This window comes from Phascolarctos cinereus, unplaced genomic scaffold (genome assembly GCF_003287225.1).
Source record: "Phascolarctos cinereus isolate Bilbo 61053 unplaced genomic scaffold, phaCin_HiC Scaffold_2;HRSCAF=192, whole genome shotgun sequence".
Taxonomy (NCBI): domain Eukaryota; kingdom Metazoa; phylum Chordata; class Mammalia; order Diprotodontia; family Phascolarctidae; genus Phascolarctos; species Phascolarctos cinereus.
Genome location: NW_027555625.1, coordinates 293958420 through 293979028, shown reverse-complemented (window position 1 = coordinate 293979028; position 20609 = coordinate 293958420). Strand labels below are relative to the sequence as shown.

General features: G+C 36.0%; 1 protein-coding gene across 3 annotated transcripts in view; it reads right to left on the bottom strand.

Annotated features, from left to right (window-relative positions):
• Positions 1-20609, bottom strand: part of GARRE1 (granule associated Rac and RHOG effector 1) — a 117132-nt gene that overhangs the window by 9759 nt on the left and 86764 nt on the right. For all 3 annotated transcript variants that reach the window (XM_020985014.2, XM_020985016.2, XM_020985015.2), the window contains 7 exons: positions 20421-20516; positions 20138-20299; positions 16879-17037; positions 9223-9320; positions 4987-5112; positions 2765-3777; positions 643-808 (listed from right to left, as the gene is read on the bottom strand). In XM_020985014.2, the coding sequence (XP_020840673.1) occupies positions 643-808; positions 2765-3777; positions 4987-5112; positions 9223-9320; positions 16879-17037; positions 20138-20299; positions 20421-20516 (1820 nt within the window). The remainder of the gene's footprint in view (positions 1-642; positions 809-2764; positions 3778-4986; positions 5113-9222; positions 9321-16878; positions 17038-20137; positions 20300-20420; positions 20517-20609) is intronic.

The window sequence follows — 20609 nt, the reverse complement described above, 5'->3', positions numbered from 1 at the left end:
ATCATATGCTCACTAAAAGTGGCAATGGGCAAGTCACAACCACTTTGAACTTGAATTGGGAGTGATACTGCTTGAACTGCCAACTTGCAGGATCACAGTGAGGCTCAAAAGAAATACTTTGTAATCTTAGCCTAAGGTTAAACGTGAGATATAATTCTTTGAAGATGATGCAGGTAAATTCATATCTTTGTTCTTAGCAGGTAAAACTGGTAATTACTACATTTCACACATCTAATTCATAACATAATCACCTTGTAATGTGAAGCACCTACACATTTAAGAAACTGAATCAAATGCAGTCCTTACCCTAAGCAATCAAACTCAAAAAAAAAAACCAAAACCTGCTCTGTTTTAAAGTCATTAATTCATATTTAACATGTGTATATAAGGGATACATCACAACACTGAACATCATGAAATGGGCAAAATCTATAACACTTGGATTTATAAACAAAAGAAATTCTCTATTTCTCTCAAAACGAAAAAGAAAAAAAATCCAAAGATCAGTTAAGGGATATCCCTCCAAAAAACTGCCTCCTCTAGTCATGCTTTGAGAACGATGATCTCTGGCTTGCCCTAGGAACATACAATTCTTACTCCATGGGTTTTGCAGCGGTACTACCTAAGTTTGTCAGCACTCACCCTTCTGTGAAATACTCAGGAAAGGGCCAGGTACGATGGGCATCGTCCGGAAGAGGCCAGTTGTTCCGTGCGTTGCCTGGGCGACGGACATGCTGGGCTTGCCGTTTCTGCTGCAAAGCCTGGCTTACCCCAGCTACATACCGGACAAACTCTGGGTCTGAGCCAACTGGACACAAAAAGAACAGCCGATTGTTATAGATCCACTATAATTAATCATGGTCTTTTAAGCTCTTAAGCTTGGTGGTCTACCCTAGCACAAAACAAACAAAAAGCATTCAGGAGATATTAACCCTCAAAGGAGCGACATTCAGTGGAATCAATTCTCCATTATCTTCTGAGCGGATTATTCACCACTGCCTAGCCAGATATTAGAGATGCAGTACATAATCAATGTGAGCATACACTCAACTCTATGTGGAAATGGGAGGAAGAGGAAAGAAAGAACGTTCTTTTACTATGATGGTTTCCCAATGTCAATATAAATTTCTTTATTATCCAGTGTTTATCATTACACATACCTTTTCACCTCAAGGTTCTTTAAAATATCAACAGCAAACTATATTAAAGAACCAAATAGCTGGAAAATGACCACAACAAAAATGCAACCAGCACTAACTCCCACCTCAGTAGCTTGGTATCCCACATGCCTGAATATTTTATTAACACATTGTATGAGATATCTAGCCCAGTCACCAGAGAATGGAAATGTGGCTCCCTAGGTACATGAAATGAAATTATTCCTTGCTCTGGTGTCCTTATGGGACTGTTGATCATAGAAGTTCTTTCTCACTTTCCTGAAAGTAATTTCTTCTGTGGATATATAGTCAAAATGAGTTACCAAATGCAGGTGAATCCAGGGACTTAAATTAAATCTCGGACACTCAATGAAGGAAATTAATCTTAAAGTGTATTTATTATAATTTCAACAATTCAATAAACAAGTTTAGTTAATTTTTGTGAATTTACAATAAGTAATAGTGACATCATTAATCACTTTCCTTTTTATAGGCAGGTAATTTACCAATTAACTCGCTTAAAGGTTCCCTTCACCATTGTTGTGATTTCCTAAGTAAAAATACCTCTTCCTGGTCATCATTCCTCTATATTGCCTCCTCCTACTAGAACGTAAGCTACCCAAGGGCTAGGACTGTCTCACTTTTTTTTTTGTATGCCTAGTACTTAGCATATAATAAGCACTTGATAAATTATTTTTACTCATTATGTTGTAATATATAAAACTAAACAAAAATACTGGTCATGCTCATGATAGAAAATTCTATCTGCATCCAGAGAAAGAACTATGGAGTCTGAATGCAGATTGAAGCATACTAATTTCACTTTGTCTTTTCTTTCTTGTGGTTTTTCCCTCTTATTCTGTTTCTTCATTCATAACATGACTAATGTGGAAATATGTTTAATATGACTGTATATGGATAACCTATATCAGACTGCTTCCTGTCTTGGGGAGGGGAGAGGGAAGGAAAAAAATTTGGAACTCAAAATCTTACAAAAATGAATGTTGAAAACTATCTTTACATGTAATTGGAAAAAAAACAAAGTACTATTAAGTGCAAAAAAAAATGGTCATAGAGATTAGGATGAAACTATGCAGTCAAATAAACAGTAATGTTTTTAAATTTGATATTCTAAAAAATGAAAAAGATAACAGTTAATAGTTTTACAGCAAAGTGAGAAACAATTTCTAAATGCTTATATACAAAAAGAATGTCCTGTTTTGGAAGAACTGCTTAGAAAATCACTATTAAGTATACTTTACCCACTCAGCCAGCTCCTTACTTCACATCTACCCTTGCCTTGTTTCTCCACTTAAAATATTAGGACAGTGAAAGAGGGGAAAGGAAGAGGGGGAAGCAAAAGCTAGAAGCATCTACCAATAAATGTTCTGGAACTGACTGGGCAGCATAATCCTCAAACAGCAAGAGTGTGGGGAGGATTTTTAGAGCCTATAAATGAAGCCTCTTGGTGAACAGCAGTAGCTCCCAAGCCCCATTTACCTGAGGTTCTGGGATTCCTATAAGAGAGTAGTATTTTGTTAAGAGTAGCTGTTATTCCAACTAAGTCTTCAATTAGAGCATTAAACCACCTAAAATGTCATACATACCTGCAGGATCAAAAGGCAGAATTTCTCCCAGCATCCCAAAGACTCCTTCACTTTGGTCACGATTCGGCCATGTGTTATTTCTAGGTCCTTGTGGCTTCTGTCCTAACACCTCAGTCACCATGTTGTCCATGTAGGTACTCACAAGACCCAAGCTATACAAATCAGGACTCAGATCTGAAAGGCCAGGGCTATTCCACTGGCCAAGAGGAGACAATCCAGTTCCAACTGCCTGAGCAGGCTGTTGTGAAGAGTTACTAAGCCACTTTCCAGTTGTCCGTGCCTGCGGCTGTGGCTGCTGTGGCCCTAGAGGCTGAAGCAGATGTTGGTAATATTGCATCTGTGGCTGCTGCTGTTTAGGGGACGGTGGCTGTTGCTGTGCTAACCCTCGCTGAGAAGCATGCAAGGTTACATGTGACACCGATTGTGGCGGAGGCTGTGGGGGCTGCAGTGTCCCTGATTTCGTCTCAGCTGTTGTGGCAGAAGCAACAGAGTTACGCCTTTTCACCATTGGGGAAGCCTGCTGGGATTTGCCCATATTAAAGCCAGACAGAAAATCGATAACCTCCTGCATTTCCTGATCACTTGGGAGATTCATACCTTTGTCATCGTTACCATCATCTCCTTTGAAGAAATTTTCCCTATGTTCAATTAAAAAGCCATTAACTATCTGATTACTGGCACATTGGGCTGATGGGTCTGCAGTCCTTGGAAAATTACCAATATTCAAAATGCTTTGTAATCTTGTATCAATATTACTGGGCATTTTAGCCTTCTCTTCAGAACTTCCAGATATGAAAACATTTTTAGAAGGGGTGTTTGGGATAGAATAACTTGCACTGTTGCTGGAACTGGCACATGAAGTTTTCTTTGTAAACCGTGAAGTCAATTTTGAGAATGTCTTTTGCAAGCCTCCTGATGATTTATTTCCATTTCCAGGAGGCATATCAACTTGATTCCCAAAGTCAGAGATCTCACGTTGAAGTTGAATCTGAATAGAAGGCAAAGCTTGCTCCCTGTTTAAATGGAAATGTATCAATTTTTTAAAGCTGAAAAATAACATTATATTTCAACAATGAAATAAAATTTTCCTTCTAAAAAAGTTTGAAAAAAATTTTTTAGGAAATACTAGCTTTTCCCAAGTGCATTCCACAGTTTACAATTTTTTTTACAAATGAACAAATGATCACAGATCTAAAGTACACACTATTTAAATAACAATCTATATTCAATATTCTTAAAAGATCTATTGTCCATAAAAAGAACTTCAAAAAATGACATGAATAGATTTCCACTCTGCCAAGTAAAATGTCTCATCAAAGGACAAGAAATGGAACTAATAAAAATTTCCAGAGAAGGGGACATTAAATGAGGCCATAAAGAAAGGGAGAAAATATAGAGGCATCAGAAACCAGAGATTATTCCAAAAATAAAAGCTAATCAAATCTAAATGAATGCAAAATGAATAAAGGAGATAGATATGGGAAAGAGAAAGAACTGGAAGGTGACATGAGAGCACAACGTATAATTAAGTCTGATGTTCTTTAGTATGATTTACAAATGGACTTTGAATATATAGTTTTTTCCCCTACTTTATTCTAAATTCACTTAAATAGCATTTAGATAAAGCCATCTAAAGCCACTAAAGCCTAATTAAGGTATGGAGGTGATCCTGGATTCTTAAAGACTATACCAGTAAGAGTGTAAGTCCTACCAAGCTAGAAAGTCTTCTGTGTAGACCTAGTAACAGAATGTGTTTGATGTCTATGGACTGCCCTCGCTAAGTAAAGCAAGGTGCATCTCCAGATATGGTGCAGAGTGAGAGATTTTTCTAGCCTCAGTCACTCTCAAATATATAAACCAAGTCACAGAGAAGTCATACTTGGCAGTTGTGGAGGGAGTGTCCACAACAATGAAGTCTTAAGTCCTTAAAGTACAGAAGTGTTAGATCACCTAACTCCTGATAAGAAATCCATAACTAAGACATGCTGTCATATTTGTACCTGCATTACTTGGGCATATGGGCCACCTAAGACTACTCTTTCTTACCAATAAATGGGATATGTTATTTCAACACCAGTCTTTCTCAAATCCTTTGTTCTGGAGGAGACAGGAACTTTTGTAACACTGTGATAAATATGTATGTGGACATCTAAATAATTCTAGATAGTTTTAAAGGAAAGAAGTAAATAGACTCTTGTGCTTTAGTCTCTGGGCATATATACCTTCCTTCCTTCCACCGATTTAAGTCCCACACAGCTGTATAAAGTACATCTACTAAGCCCAAAGTCTTCTCTGGGTCCAGACTTCTCTGGAGCAAAGACATGGTTGCAGGGTCTTCCTTCAGGCACCTATTAACAAAAAGGACTTATATCATTATCATATTATTTTAAGACTGCAAGTATTTATAACTTCTGCTTAATGGCAAATAAAAACTTTTTACTGATGTTCTGTATTGACACAGTGGGAGTGTAATTAACCTCCATATATGTGTATATATATATATATATATATATATATATATATATATATATATATCCCAACTCTAACCCCAATCCCCCCCTCAAACATCAAGCAAAACCTCCAAATGTAGATATCAATACAGATACTACAGGACATATTACACTTTTATATTCTATCATTTGTTATCAGGAAAAAAATACAATTAAATTTTAATAATTTGTCATCAGCAATTATCCACTGTACAAACAAAAGATGATTTTTTAAAAAAAAAGTGTATCTGTTTGCCTTCCTTATTCTTAAGTTCTCTCATCAAAAGAGACATTACTTTTAGGAACTATTAGCATTTAACAAAGATTTAATAATAATATCAACAGAGGCAGTATGGTGTGATGGATATAGTCAGGAAGAGCTGGGTTCAAGTCCTGCCTCTGACACAAGCCAGATATGTGATCACAGCTAAGTCACTTAACCTTTTAGTGCCCCAAGCTATTCTCCAGGATCTCAGATCACAGATAAATTTTACATCCATGAAGGGAGAATTTCTACCATCAGAATCATAGGTTTAGATTAAAAATTAAAATATGCTAGTAATAAAATACATCATAAGAAGAAACTACACCAGGGATGGGGAACTTAAGGTCTCAAGGCCACATGTGGCCCTCTGGTCCTCAAGTGCAGACTTTGACTACTCCAAATTTCATAAAACAAATCCTTTTATAAGTTTGGATTCAGTCAAAGGACCATGCTTCAGGACCCAGAGGGCCACATGTGGTCTCAAGGCCACAGGTTCCCCACCCCTAAACTACACTAATATAATAAAAAAATAATAAAAAGAAACGCCATATAGGCTAATACTCAACTTTTTTTTTGCTTTTTTAAAATTCTTATTTAGTATTTTATTTTTCCCCAGTTACATATAAAAACATTTTTTGTTTGTTTGTTTGTTTTTTTTGGATAGGCAATGGGATTAAGTGACTTGCCCAAGGCCACACAGCTAGTAAGTGTTATGTGTCTGCGGCCAGGTTTGAACTTAGGCCCTCCTGAATCCAGGGCTGGTGCTCTATCACTGCGCCACCTAGCTGCCCCCTAAAAACATTTTTTAACATTCATTTTTAAAACTTTGAATTCCTGGGGGCAGCTAGGTGGCACAGTGGACAGAGCACCAGCCCTGGATTCAGGAGGACCTGAGTTGAAATCTGACCTCAGACACACAATACTTACTAGCTGTGTGACCCTGGGCAAGTCACCTACCCCCATTGCCTAGCCAAAAAAAAATTAAAAAAAAAAACCCAAAAAACTCTGAATTCCAAATTATCGCCCTCCCTATCCCACCCCACCCTTGAGAAGGCAAGAAATTCCATATTCTAATTCTTCTAAAGAAAGTACTGGCAATAGCAACAAAGTATAAAAGAAAAAAGATATCTCATGGCTGTGACAGGATTTTACTTTAATGCATGAAAACAAAGTTCACAAAGGAACAAAGAGATCCATGAGGTCTAAATAAAGAGATGAAATATTATACTACCCAATAAGCCTATACCTCTATGACCAATAGCTGCTAAGTCTCAGCTAAGTACCTGTGTTAGAGAATACATATTACAGAAAATGATCTTAACTTAGGCTTCCTTCCACCAAAAAGGCTATTAGTAAACAAGGCTACAAGACCCAAAGTAAGATGGATTGAAAGGCAAATTAAGGATAATTACAAGGTATCAAGCCAGGAAAAGTCTATCTTTTGTAACTACAGTTGCATACACATTAGAAACACAACATCAAAGATGTCCCCTAATCACTAGTAAATAACAGAAAGTAACTTCACTTATCATACATGATATAAACTGAACTGTAAATTTAGAAACTAAAAAACAGTATTAAAGGATGCTGGAATTATGATAAGTGTAATCAGAAAAATAGTAGATGTTATGAAACGTCCTATCAGTGTACTCCCAACATTGCTTAGGTTTAAGGTATTCTAATTCTGGACAACTAATACTAGAACAGAAGCAATTCATTATGCTATGATAGTTGACAGAAATATGCCTTAAAAACACCCCATTCTCCTTGCTCTGATTTTATATTAGATAAGCAACCTTCTGATTTATAATATGGTATACTGAGTAGCAAGGCCACCCTCAAGGAAATATGGGACTTGGGGTACTCAGAGCTAAGCAACTTAGTCCTTTATATTTGCACTTGGAAAGTTAAAGTGGACATATAGAGAGAGTAGGCTGACAGAAAATAGCTGTCACCAAAAGTTAACATGCAGCCTAAAGATATGTGAAATGGGGAGAAAAGTATTATTGTCTAGCATCCAATAACAGTCCCAGGTTAACAAGATATACAGTAGACCAAGATGAATTTTTTCTATGAGTACTCTATGGTGTGTGTGGGGGGTAATTTTAATTTCTATTTTAACACAATGTTCCTGACCTGCAGGGTTAAGAGACTGATTGATTCTGCTCCCGTGGTAATCCCAGCATGGTACAATAGTACACCACAAAATGCAAACTAAAAGAATTTTGTTTCTGTTTTTGTATCCTCAACACCTAAGCCAGTATCTTGTATGCACCAGATGTTTAATAAATGCTTGCTGAGTTGAATTTAATTGAATGCTAGCCTTTAATTGTCAGTTATCTTAAAAGAAACGGCAACTTGTTTCCTCTAAGTATCATGACAGACTAAGCAGAAATCATTTAAATACAGAGAAAGTACAGGAATTAACTAGTTTCTACAAAGTCAAAGAGAAGAACATTTAAAAACTTTACTTCTTGTTTAAAGAATTGATGGTTTGAGTAAAATCTGTAAACATGATTGGACTTCCACCAAACACTACTATATGCTGACTATCCATTTAATCTATACTGTCTTTAGCTTACCACAAAGCTCAGGGAATTAAGAGAATGCACCTTTTAAACTAAGTCATAATGTATAGATCATAGAAATACATTGATCATTAACAGACAGAACTCTGCTTTACCAAAAACAATCAGTAGGGGGAGCATCTCCAAAAACATCTTATTCAGATGGTTTTTTTTGCAGGCTAGAAATGGTAGTTAGGCAACCAAATAAATCTTTCCCTCATAAGATACAGATTAGTTATTCTCTTCAAAGTGGAGATTGTGAGGTAAGTTCATTGACTTTCCAATAAATGGGAGAGATCAGAAAGACAAATTCTGAAGATTAAGGAACACAAATAGCTTAAGACAAAATGAAGAACTTTTAATATCTGGTAGAACAAGTCAGTGAATATTATAATTTTAAAAATTAATTCAACCAAAAGGTATTCCTTTATTTTCTTTTTTGATTCCTTCCTGTACAAATTTTTTTGAGATGGGGAGCTTTTGGACATGGGAAAGACGGTAACTTATTAGTAATCTATAAACACTCCTCAGCATCACTGCCTGGTAGAATTTCCTATTACACATTCACATTTTAATTAAAAATTTTCAAAACAGTTTAACATAATCTATGTGCATGAGCCTCAGCTCATTTTCAGTTTTAAAGGCTAAAGAAAAGTTATCATTTGCATTAATTGTGCCTTGTAACTTAGCATAGCAAATGAACCCTTTTTATTTAAAAAAAATTATAAAATAAAACATTCTGAAAAATTCTCCATATTTCTTGAACAAAAGAAAGGAGAATTGGGATCATAACATAATAAAACAAGAGAAGGGGAATAATATCACTATTACAAACGAAGGATGAGTTAGTACCCAGATGCTGTGTCCCTTAAATTCAAAAGCTAAAAACATACTTAAGGCATTTGGATGAAAAGAGATATAAACTTCTAACTATTCTGAAAGCCAGTGAAAGTGCTTTGCAAACATTATAGCACTGTGACTACATCCATATAATGTGGAGTGTAGTCTGCATTTCCTATGCCTCAGATTCATAGGCACAATGTGACAAAGGTGCATCTAGAACAATCGTTTTGATGATGGGAACACAGATAATAAAACTCTCCTAAAATCAAGATATTAAATTATATGTAACATTACCATGTTGATGGGACTTGAACCACAATCCTGGAACCTTCTAAACTAATCTGGGGAGCATAAGCTTCTTTATTTTCAATTTGTGCTGTATCGACCACCACCTATCAAAACAAAATGAAGACATTTATTTTCTAGGAAATAAAAGGTCTACTTCTACATACACACTGAGGCGGCCAGGGGGACACTAACTTAAAGACCTGAAAAAGAGAATGTTAGGCCTGTTACCATTGAAATCATCCAAGAGGTCAGGGCAGGGGTGGGGGGGAGAGGGGGAGGTGCCGCAGGAACACCAGCAGCAGCAGTGGGAACGGTACAAGTACTATGGTCTGCCATCACTACTATGTATTTTATTATAGCATTTCAGTGTTCACAAAGCACTACACATACATTGTCTCATTTGATAGCCATGACTGCCTATAAACTAGCTACTGTAGTGAGCCCCAGAAGAAAACTCTGAGACACTGTGGCTAAGTTGGGATACTTTTTTTTCTAAAGAGTAACAACTACAGAGATAATAGCTCTTGGTACTAATTCAACTAGATTTTTACGCCAGCTTCTTTTATACTGAAAAAACAACACAATAAAAGAAAAAGCTTAGTCTATTCTGATTTACTAAATTAGCAAAGTAGAGAATACATAATATTATAGAAAAGCAAATCCATAACTTAAAAATATCTGCTTTAAAAGATGATATATAAATGATATACAGTAGAAACAATTAACTATAGTTAACAAGACATCTGCAAAAACAGGATCTATATGATGTAACTTATAGCCAGTTAACTGTAACAAATAAGTATCAATTGGAAAAGGATAAACAGTTGAAAGAGAGTATCAGTGGGAGGATAAAAGGTACAGGATGCTCCTTCAGCTACACATTGTTATAAATTGTGATTACTCAACAAATTATAGGAGTTGTAATTATTCAGAAACTAGTAACAGTTAGCTAGGTTCACAGTTTTAGACTCATTTCCCTTCTACAGGCATTATTATCCTCATTTTATAGATAATGAACCTGAGGCTTGAATATATGAAGTGATTTACCCACTAAGAGAAGACTGGAGGGGGGAGGGGATTTGAGATCTATGTTCAGATATCTGATGGGTCATGAAATGGAAATATTAGACTTGTTCTGCTTGACTCCAGAGCACAAAAGGAAAAGCAATGGGTAGGAGTCATAAGGAGGAAATTTAGTCTTGACATAAGGGAAATTTTTGACAGACATGCCTCCTTGTTTTATGCCACAAATTACACTGGGGGGGGAGCTATCTAGTCCAAATCCTTCATTTTATATATGAGGAGACAGAGACCCAGAGAGGTTAAGGGACTTATTCAAGGTCACAGAGATGCAGATTTAAAACTGGGTTCTCTGTTTCCAAAACAAGTTTAGCACAGACACATTATGAAGTAATGACAGGGAGTGCTTTCAATTAATCTGGAAATTGGGAGGGGGGGGAAACAAACATTTATACAGGGCCTACTATGTGCCAGGTACTGTGCTAAGTACTTTGTACAAATATTAACTCCTTTGATCCTCACAAAAACTATGCATATTAGGTACTACTATTATCTCCATTCTTTGGCTGAAGAAACTGGAGCAAGATTTGAATTCATGTTCTTCCTGATTCTAAGCCCAGATGCTTGGGGGAAGGGAGAAAGTAAAGGAACTCTTCTTTTCCAAAAGCAAAGTGATTAATAACTTCTTGACTTGCTTTAATGATAATTTCACAAAATTTAGAGGAATCAATAAAAGGAAATACTATTCTGGATTAGATTTTCACTAAAAGGAGGAACTAGGTGTTGGGAGTCAAAATTTTGGGAGCCTTGGGAGGAAGTAACCACTCAATCTTAGAATTCGTGATATAGAAGAAGAAAGCTGGTAACAATCTGACATACATCTCAGATATGGGGAGAACATATTTCAAAACATTCAGAAAAAAGAATGAAAGTATCCAAAAGTCTAAAATTCTACAGAGGAATTCTGCACAAGAGAGATGAGATGAGAGGTTCTAAGAATGACATTTTGAAGGCACAAAGAGAAACAAAACTGATAAGGAAAAAGGAGAGTTGCCTAAAATGTACAATATGTATTCAGGAAGAAATCTCCACCCAACTTAGATTTTTAAAAGACATATAGAAATTGGAGGCAAGTAAAAGAGGATGAACAGAAATGAACGGCTCAATCCTACAGCATCAGAAGTGCTAAAATACAAAAGACTCTAAGATTAGAAGAGAGAGCTGAAGACAGTAAGAAGAGTCTGTTATTTTAAAATTATATTGGGAAGGAAAAGCAGCTCAATGAGGGAATAAGACCACAGCTCAGTATAGACTGGATGCTAACTAGTGACAGCAAAAAGATAGACCTGTTCTAGTTTTATTTTGCCTCTATCTCCATAAGTTTGAATATTTAATGACTGAAAACTGCAAGTTACTTTAGAGGTTATCCATCTAGTCCAACATCTTCATCCTAAAGATAAGCTGGGCAGAAGTAAGTAAGAGGAAGAGTTAGGTCAAGCACAGGTTCTCAGACTTTCAAATCCACACTCTTTCCATACGACTTGGAAGTGGATTCTGCCAAAGAAAATGATCTTTGGACTAGCAAAGACATAACAAAAAAAGTTATCAGTGAGTTGCTACTCAAGGTATGCAATGAAAGTTGTCCTGACTTTCTAAAGCAAGATGAGATGTGTAAACTACAGGCTAGTGGACTTGACTCTGATTTGTGGGAAAAATCTAGAACCTACTATTAAAGGAATCATCAGTGAACATACAGAAAAGAGAGTAGTGATAACAATGAGCCAAAACGGCCATGTCAAAGACAGATCACATCACATTAATCTCAGTTCCTTCTTTAAAAGAGAATTACTAAACTGATACATCAGAGGAATGCTACAAATAAAGCTTACTTAGATTTCAACAAAGAATCTGATAAAGTCTTGTGGAGAAGCTGGAGGGATATGGGCTAGCCAACAAGGTAATCAGGTAGACTGGAAACTGATTGAATGACCAGGCCCAAAGAGAAGTCCCTAATGTTCCAGTAGTAACCTGGAAAGTCTGGAGGAAAGGGTCCCCATTAGCTGTGCTTGGTCCTATACTGCTTAACATTTTTATCAACAACTTGAATGCATAAAGTCATAGATAGCATACTCATCAAATGAGAAGATAATACAAAATTAGGAGGGACAAATCTAACACACAGCAAGATAATGCCCTCTGGATTCAAAAAAATCTTGGCAGGCACTTGGGAGGGATCAAATAAGATGTAATAGGGATAAACTTAAAGTATTATATTTGGGCTCAAAACATCAACTTCACAAGTTTAAGACTTGGAGAACTGGCTAGAGAGCAATTCATCCAAAAGGGTCTGATAGTCTTAGAGTACTGCAAGTTCAATATGGGTAAACAGCGTAGTATAACACCCAAGAAAGCTAATGCAATCTCAAGCTACATTGCATATGGTGTCTAGGACTAGGGAGGTGAAAGGCAGTCCTCTGCTCTGGTGAGATGTCATCCTGGAATTCTCTGTTGCATTCTAGGCATTTCAGTTCTAGGACACTACCTTCAGTGTCCAGAGAAAGACAAGTAGGATGGTGAAAGGCTATGAGTTCTTATTATATGAGTACTAGTTGAAGGAACTAGTGATACTGATAGCATGGAGAATAGAAGGCACAGTAGGCACAAAAGATATGTTCAGATGTCTAGAAAGCTGTCACATGAAAGAAGGATTAGATCTGCACGCTTGACTCCACAGAAAAGAACTAGAAGCAAGGGATGGAAGTTCCATAGAAGCAAATGTAGTCTTGATGAAAGGAAAATCTTCCCAACAATCAGAGCAATGCCAAAGGAGAATGTGCTGTCCTACGAGGCAGTGGATCTTCCCTCACTAGAGGTGTTTTAGACAAAGGTGGATAACCATTTGTTGGGTTATATGGTAGGGAGGATCCTTAGTCAAGTATGGATTGGACTAGATAGTCTCTGAGGTATATTTAACTCCAAAATTCTATGAAAAAAATTTCTACTATGATATTTGCTTACTTACAAAAATTAATTGTGAAAATAATTAGAGATGTATAATAAAGACAACTAAATCAATTACTGATCAAATAGTACTGGTCAATTCGTTTCTGAATCCTTTTCAAAGTCAGCAGAGGTACACAATGCCAGAAATTTATCATGCTTTCATTAGCTGTCATGATCCAAACTCATCAAATTTACTTTATTTCGAAAGTTCTCTATCCAAAAAAGATACACTGCTACTGGCACAACTTTAATCCAGGGAAACAGGGATTTAAGAGACGCGTGAGGCTCTCGGAACCCAACTACTTAGAAAACAAATCAAATTTCAGGTGCTATTGTCTTGCTTTGAGTCTTCTTTTCTTATACTGCTTGTGCACTTTGGTGGGGGAAGGAGGTGGGTGAGAAGGAAGGAATTTGCAACTCAAAATTTAAGAAGAAAAGAACACTAAAAATAAATAAATAATGATTTTGAAAAGTCGCTAAGTCTTCTTTTCTTCCGAAAGTGGTTGCTCCCTTCTGGTAAATATAATGAAGCACTTTTGGGTGAACTTCTCTTTACAATGATCATATCTGCCTGTGTACATGCCTTATCTCAAACCCCTTCTCCTCCACAATGGACTGACAGGAAGTTTAACAGAAGGGTTGGTGTTGTAACCAAACATCTTTGTGTCCCTAATACCCAGCACAACGCCTTGCATGGGGTGAAGTACCTGCTTAATATTTGTTTAATAGGACTGAAATGAAATCCTTTGTTTATAACTTTAGGAAAACAAAACAAATACATTTTAAGCATTTTTTATGCCTCTTCTATAAGAAGAGCAGTTGGAGACACATTGGAAAATATCATTAATTTAAACTCCGCTAATTTTTTATCTGTAATGACACTAACACACTGAGCTTACATTTTACATTATTTGTGGAAAAAATGGTTTATTAAGTACATTAATAGTGAAAATAAGAAAAGCATTCTTAAAAGGGCAGGCTAACAGACTGTTCAAATCCCTCTTCAGTGTTAGCATCCAAATTTTTAAAATCTCTAATATATCCATTCGATCAACAAACATGTAAATGTTTACACTGTACTAACAGAACTAAAAATATTTTTTAAAAGGGATAGCTCCTGCCCTAAATTCTACTATGCTCCATGAATCTTTTCATGATTACCCTCAGCTAAAAGGGTCAATTTTTTTTTAATACGGAAAGAACTTATTAAGTGTTTGTTCAATCAAATAATGATTTAGCTTTCTTTCCATAAGCAACTTTACTACTTGTACTTGAAAAAGTAAAGAAGCAATTCTGAAATTGTCCAGAGATGCAAATTTCACTCTGTCAAGCAAGGTTGTACTCTGATATTTCAATCTATAATATATTTTTATTATAAACTTTAAAATAAAAACTTTGTAGACACTTTCAAATGACTCCTTCCATGTCTCAAACTTCCCTGGAAACAAATCACTTTGTACATCTTTGTTTGCCCTACTTGACAAAAATTTACACTAGTCACTCAATTTTTATAACATTATTTTCTGTACACACACTTCATCTCAAACCACTGCCCAAAAACAACCCATTTTGAACAACTGACCAAATCAGCAGTAAATACAATCATAAAGCATCTCCAACAGTCAAAATAAAGCAGACCAGTGTAAGTATAGTTTAGTCAGGATTTTAACTTACCACAGTGCCTGGCACACAGTGGTTGCTTAATAAATGCCTATTTGTTCAATATTTATCATTTATGAAACTGTAACATAACAAGATGTGTATTTGTAGGCACAACATAAACAAATAATGTGCCATATTAACCTGTTTGGCTTAAAACCACAAATACAAGTTTCCTAACTCATAATTTAGATAATTTTGGAAGAAAAGGAAAGAACAAATCTAAGTTCTGAACATGTTTTCTGTCCCGCTTTCTTTTATCATCATCATGTCTTTTATTAAATGTTCAGTGTACTTTTTTTGACCATCTATATGGCAATTTAACTAAACTATCATACCACTTATAATGAAAAAATATTTTTTAAAGCAGTAGGACAAAAGGTATATAATTGTGTATTTTTTCATGATTTAGAAATCCAACCTCTGAGTATCATAAATGTAAAATATGATTAACACATTCCTCCACCCAGTCTGATGGGTCCTTGGGAAATGGCTTCCTGTACCATGAGCAACTATTGTTCATGTTGTACAGGTGTTTCCTCTTTAACCCCGCCCATTGAACAATAATCTTAAAAACACGATATGTCATCACACAAAACCTCATATGTGAAGAATATAATATTTCAGCTTGGATGCATGTTATACTATTCAAGTAATATTAAACAATTTTTTGTAGAACCACTTGTTTCCTTAACATTAAGCCTTTCTTTCTCCTAATTTTCACAATTCTTATCTAAACAAAGTCACAGGTACAGTTTTGATCTCATTATTACCTCCTGATTTAATCTAAAATGGTCTTTAGAAATCCATGTTAATCTCTAATACCAAATTGTATGTTATTTAATAATTTAGTTAGAATTTACATTTTATTTATAGTTTCTTCAGTGACTGCCTGTATTGTGAAGCAGATTCAAAAAAAAGCATGACTTCCTAGTGGCGTACACAGAGCAGTGTTTTCATTAACAAGATGGGAAAAATGTGCTCTCCAATTGCTATAAAGGGTAGTAAAGGGCACAAAGCATATAGTCAAAAGAAATAAGTTTGAGCTCTGGATTAACACTAAACAACTTGAGGGCAGGAGTTGTTTTTGTTCAGCATAGTGCTGACACGTAGTAACAGCTTAATAAATGTTAATTAATTGACTTAACTTCTCTGAGACTCAGTTTCTTCATCTGAAAAATCTTTGCATTATCTACCTTATAGATAATTAAGAAAATACTTTGTAAGCCTTAAAGTATTATGTAATTGTGAGGTGTTTATAATTGTTATCATTAGTAACAATAATCTGGGCAGCTAAATGGCACAGTGGACAGAGTCCCACACCCAGAGTCAGGAAGACTCATCTTTTCTCAGTTCAAATATAGCTTCAGATTTACCAGCTGTATGACCCTGGGTAAGTCACTTAACCCTGTCTGCCTCAGTTTCTTCATCTGTAAAATGTGTTGGGAGATGGCAATAGCAAACCACTCTAGTATCTTTGCCAAGAAAACTCAAATGGTAACAGTGTCAGACACAACTGATTCAACAACAACAACAAAACAGATAACAGTAATAATTGCAATGTACTTATAATCTTTCTGTTCCATGCAGCTCCACAGAACTGAATTTACAGTATTCTGAAAACTTGAGAAAATTAAGCAATAAGAGCTGAACTTAAGAGATGATGTAAGTTCGCAAATTCAAGATAACATTTTTAGTATTAGCTAATCCATATAGAGAAAAAACACCTATACATAAAATATTTCTGATCTTTTCTTTTAAGTAAACTTTAACATTTGAAATTCTTTAAACTGTGATAGTTTTGTTAGTTTCTGAAATCAGGATATATATTCACACATGCAGTTACACATACAGTATTCATTGAGATGGAAGGGATATCAGAACTCTTCTAGTCCAACTCTTTCATTTTACATATGTGGAAAATGAGGCTTTGAGAAGTTAACTGACTCAAGATCACATCCTGTGACCAAATTTACGTACCAGTCCAGCTTGGCCAAATAGTAGCTGCACAGCGGTCTTACAGGCGCCTCGCCAAGTAGAAGGGCAAACCTGGTTCAAAACTTCAGTTACGGGAGAATCATCCCTTGTGGCAATTCCATTATGACAGCCTGCTTCTTTAATCAATTGTAGCATCGTGTGCTGTATATTGATAAGAAGAAAATCATGTAATACATAACAACAAAAATTACGCTATGAGTGAAAATTTGCAGAAGGAATTTTTTGTGTTTATTTGTATAATCATTATTAGAAGCAACAGATTTTGTTAAGATTGTTTTCTCTTATGCTTTCAATTTCTTTTGGTTTTGTTTTTTGTTTTTGGGGTTTTTTTAGTGAGGCAATCGGGGTTACGTGACTTGCCCAAGGTCACACAGCTAGTACATGTCAAGTGTTTGGTCAGAGGCCGGATTTGAACTCAGGTCCTCCTGACTTCAGGGCGGGTGCTCTATCCACTGCGCCACCTAGCTGCCCCCATGCTTTTAATTTCTTAAGGAAGATATATTCAGTTCATCATTACTCTATTCAATTATTTATTTAGATCTACTGGATGTCTTACTCATTAGTGATCTAAAATTGCAGATTTACAAAAAATCTGATTCCTAGAGATCTGTCATATCACCTACTCAATAATCCTCACTTTGGTGAGATACTTTGAAATACTTAATTTTACTAAAAAAGAAAAGTAAAGTTTGTTGGGAAAGATGAAAGCCAATTTTTTAGATGAGAACTAAATTTTCCTCCCCCTTTGAGCCACTGACATTTAAGGAGTTATAGACAAGGAAGGAAGGAAGGAAGGGAGGGAGGGAGGGAGGGAGGGAAGGGGAAGGAAGGAGGGGGAGGGAGGGAGGGAGGGAGGGAGGGAGGAGGAGGAAGGAAGGAAGGAAGGAAGGAAGGAAGGAAGGAAGGAAGGAAGGAAGGAAGGAAGGAGAGAAAGGGAGAAAGGGAGGAAGGAAGTGAGACAGGGAGGGAGGGAGGGAAAGAGAGAAAGAGAGAGAGAAAGAGAGACAGAAAAAGAGAAAGAAAGAAGGAAAGCAAGAAAGACATTGTAATTATTTTGTGACTACTTGTGTTGCTTTTTCTCCCTCCTCATTCCCCCTGTCCCCTGACTCCAAAAATTCATTACTTAGTAAAGTCCCTCTCTGATAAGTTGGTCCTTGCATGACAGATACAAATTCTATTACACATTCCCAGTTTGAAGACTTTCCAGCTTGGTTGAACTTGCCAGAGTTTATACTTCACTGGAAAAGCCTGCAAGAATCCAAAGTTACCTAGAAATTCTGATGAGGCAATTAGGGGAAGACTTAAATGGAAGTTTGTAATAATAGTGTTATGTTAAATTTATGAAGTAATTAAAATGTGTGCATAGTTATATTTTTAAAAAATTTTACTGACTAAATCAAATTTATAAGAATACAAGTCATTCCCCAATTGACAAATGGTCAAAGGATATGAACAGACAGTTCTCAGTTAAGAAATTAAAGCCATCTATAGAATCATGAAAAAATGCTCTAAATCTCTACCGATTAGAGAAATGCAAATCAAAACAACTCTGAGGTACCACATCACACCTATCAGATTGGCCAATATGACAAAACATGAAAATGATAAATGTTGGAGAAGATATGGGAAAATTGGAACACTAATGCACTGTTGGTGGAGCTGTGAAAAGATCCAACCATTTTGGAGAGCAATTTGGAACTATGCCCAAAGGGCTACAAAAATGTGCATACCCTTTGATCCAGCAATAGCACTTCTAGGGCTATATCCCAAAGAGATCAAACAAATGGGAAAAGGACCCACAGGTACAAAAATATTTATAGCAGCTCTTTTTGTGGTGGCAAAGAATTGGAAACTAAGGGGATGCCCATCAATTGGGGAATGGTTAAACAAGTTGTGGTATATGAATGTAATGGAATACCATTGTGCTGTAAGAAATGATGAGCAGGCTGACTTCAGAAAAACCTAGAAAGACTTGTATGATCTGATGCTGAGTGAAGTGAGCAAAACCAGAAGAATGTTGTACACAGTTAACAGCCACATCATGCGATGACCAACACTGATAGACTTAGCCCTCCTCAGCAATGCAAGAATCTAAGACATCTCCAAAGGTCTCATGATGGAAAATGCTATCCATATCCAAAGAAAGAACTATGGAGTTTAAATGCAAATCAGAGCATACTATTTGCTATTTTTTTCTTCTGTTTGTTTCCTCTTTCTGGTAGTTCCTCCTATTGGTTCTAATTCTTCCTTACAACATCACTAATGTGAAAATATGTTTAATAGGAATGTACATGTATAGCCTATATCAAGATTGTGTGCCATCTTGAGGAGGGAGGTGGGGAGGGAGGGGGAGAAAAATTTAAAACTCAAAAGTTTATGGAAGTGATTGCTAATTAATAAAATAAATTAATAAAAAATCTGAAATATGCATAGTTAAGCAAAACAAATTCTTTGACTGGTTGTATACAAAACTATATGTATCCTAAATCCATCACCTTTCTATAAGGAGGTGGACAGTATGTTTTTTCATTGGTCCTCTGTAATCATGGACAATCACTGCATCAATTATAGTTTGCATAGCCTTTAAAGTTGTTTGTCTACACAGGTATTATCATACAAATTGTTCTCCTGGTTTTGCTCATCTCATTTTTCATCACTAAAAGACTTCCAAATTATTCATGTCTATATTATTAGTATCATAGTATAATTATTCTATATTATATATGTATACGTATTATATATTATTGTATAAATCTGCTCACTTCACTCCGCATTAGTCCATGCAAGTCTTTCCATGTCTCCTTGAAATAATCATTTTCACCCTTTCCTACAGAAAAATAGGATTTCATCACATCCATACACCAAAGTTTATTTAGTCATTCCTTAACTGATGGGCATCCCGCTAGTTTCCAGGTTTTTTTGCCATCACAAAGAGAGCTGCTGTAAATGCTTTTGTACATATAGGCTATTTTTCTATTTTGGGGGTTCTTTTCTGGTTATAAGCCTAGTAGTGGCATGGCTAGGTCACAGGGCATGCCTATATTTATTACATTTATTAATGACATTTATTTAAAGCTAACCTAGTGTTACATACGATAAGATTTAACTATGCTTAGTGAAACTTGGACTTTCTACCCATATTTTTTCTTTCTTAAACCTCTATTTGTTTCCTGAATAAAAACTCCTATCAAATATATTTAAAAACTTACACTCAAGCTGTTTGGATTTAAACTAAAGTTACCGTTTTTAACTTCAGGTTGTCAGCTGCAGATTCATTAAAAGATATGCCTCTCAAAAAGTGTGATCCTATCTGGACAGGGACTGTGGGGAGCTCACACTGCATTGGCTGTGGTGGAGTTTGCCTCCGCCCCGTCTGCTGAGCTTCAGCTTCACTGCAGCAGCCCTTCAAAGAGATATAAAGCAATGAGATGTAGTCAATACAACATGGACCAGGCAAGACACCACAGTCAACAGGAACCGTTTCACTGCAGAGTTAAGAAGTTATATGAAGAAAAAATGGTTACCTGCAAACTTGCTTCAATTGCCTTTGGGTTCAAGTGGAAACCAGCTTTCATTGCATATTCACAGTGGCCTAAGCTCTCCAGAGCTATTTTATATGCCTAAAAAAAGATTTTTTCACGTATCATGATTTGATAGCAAATTACAATGATATAACACAGTCCAATAAATATAGATATTAATAGGTATATAGT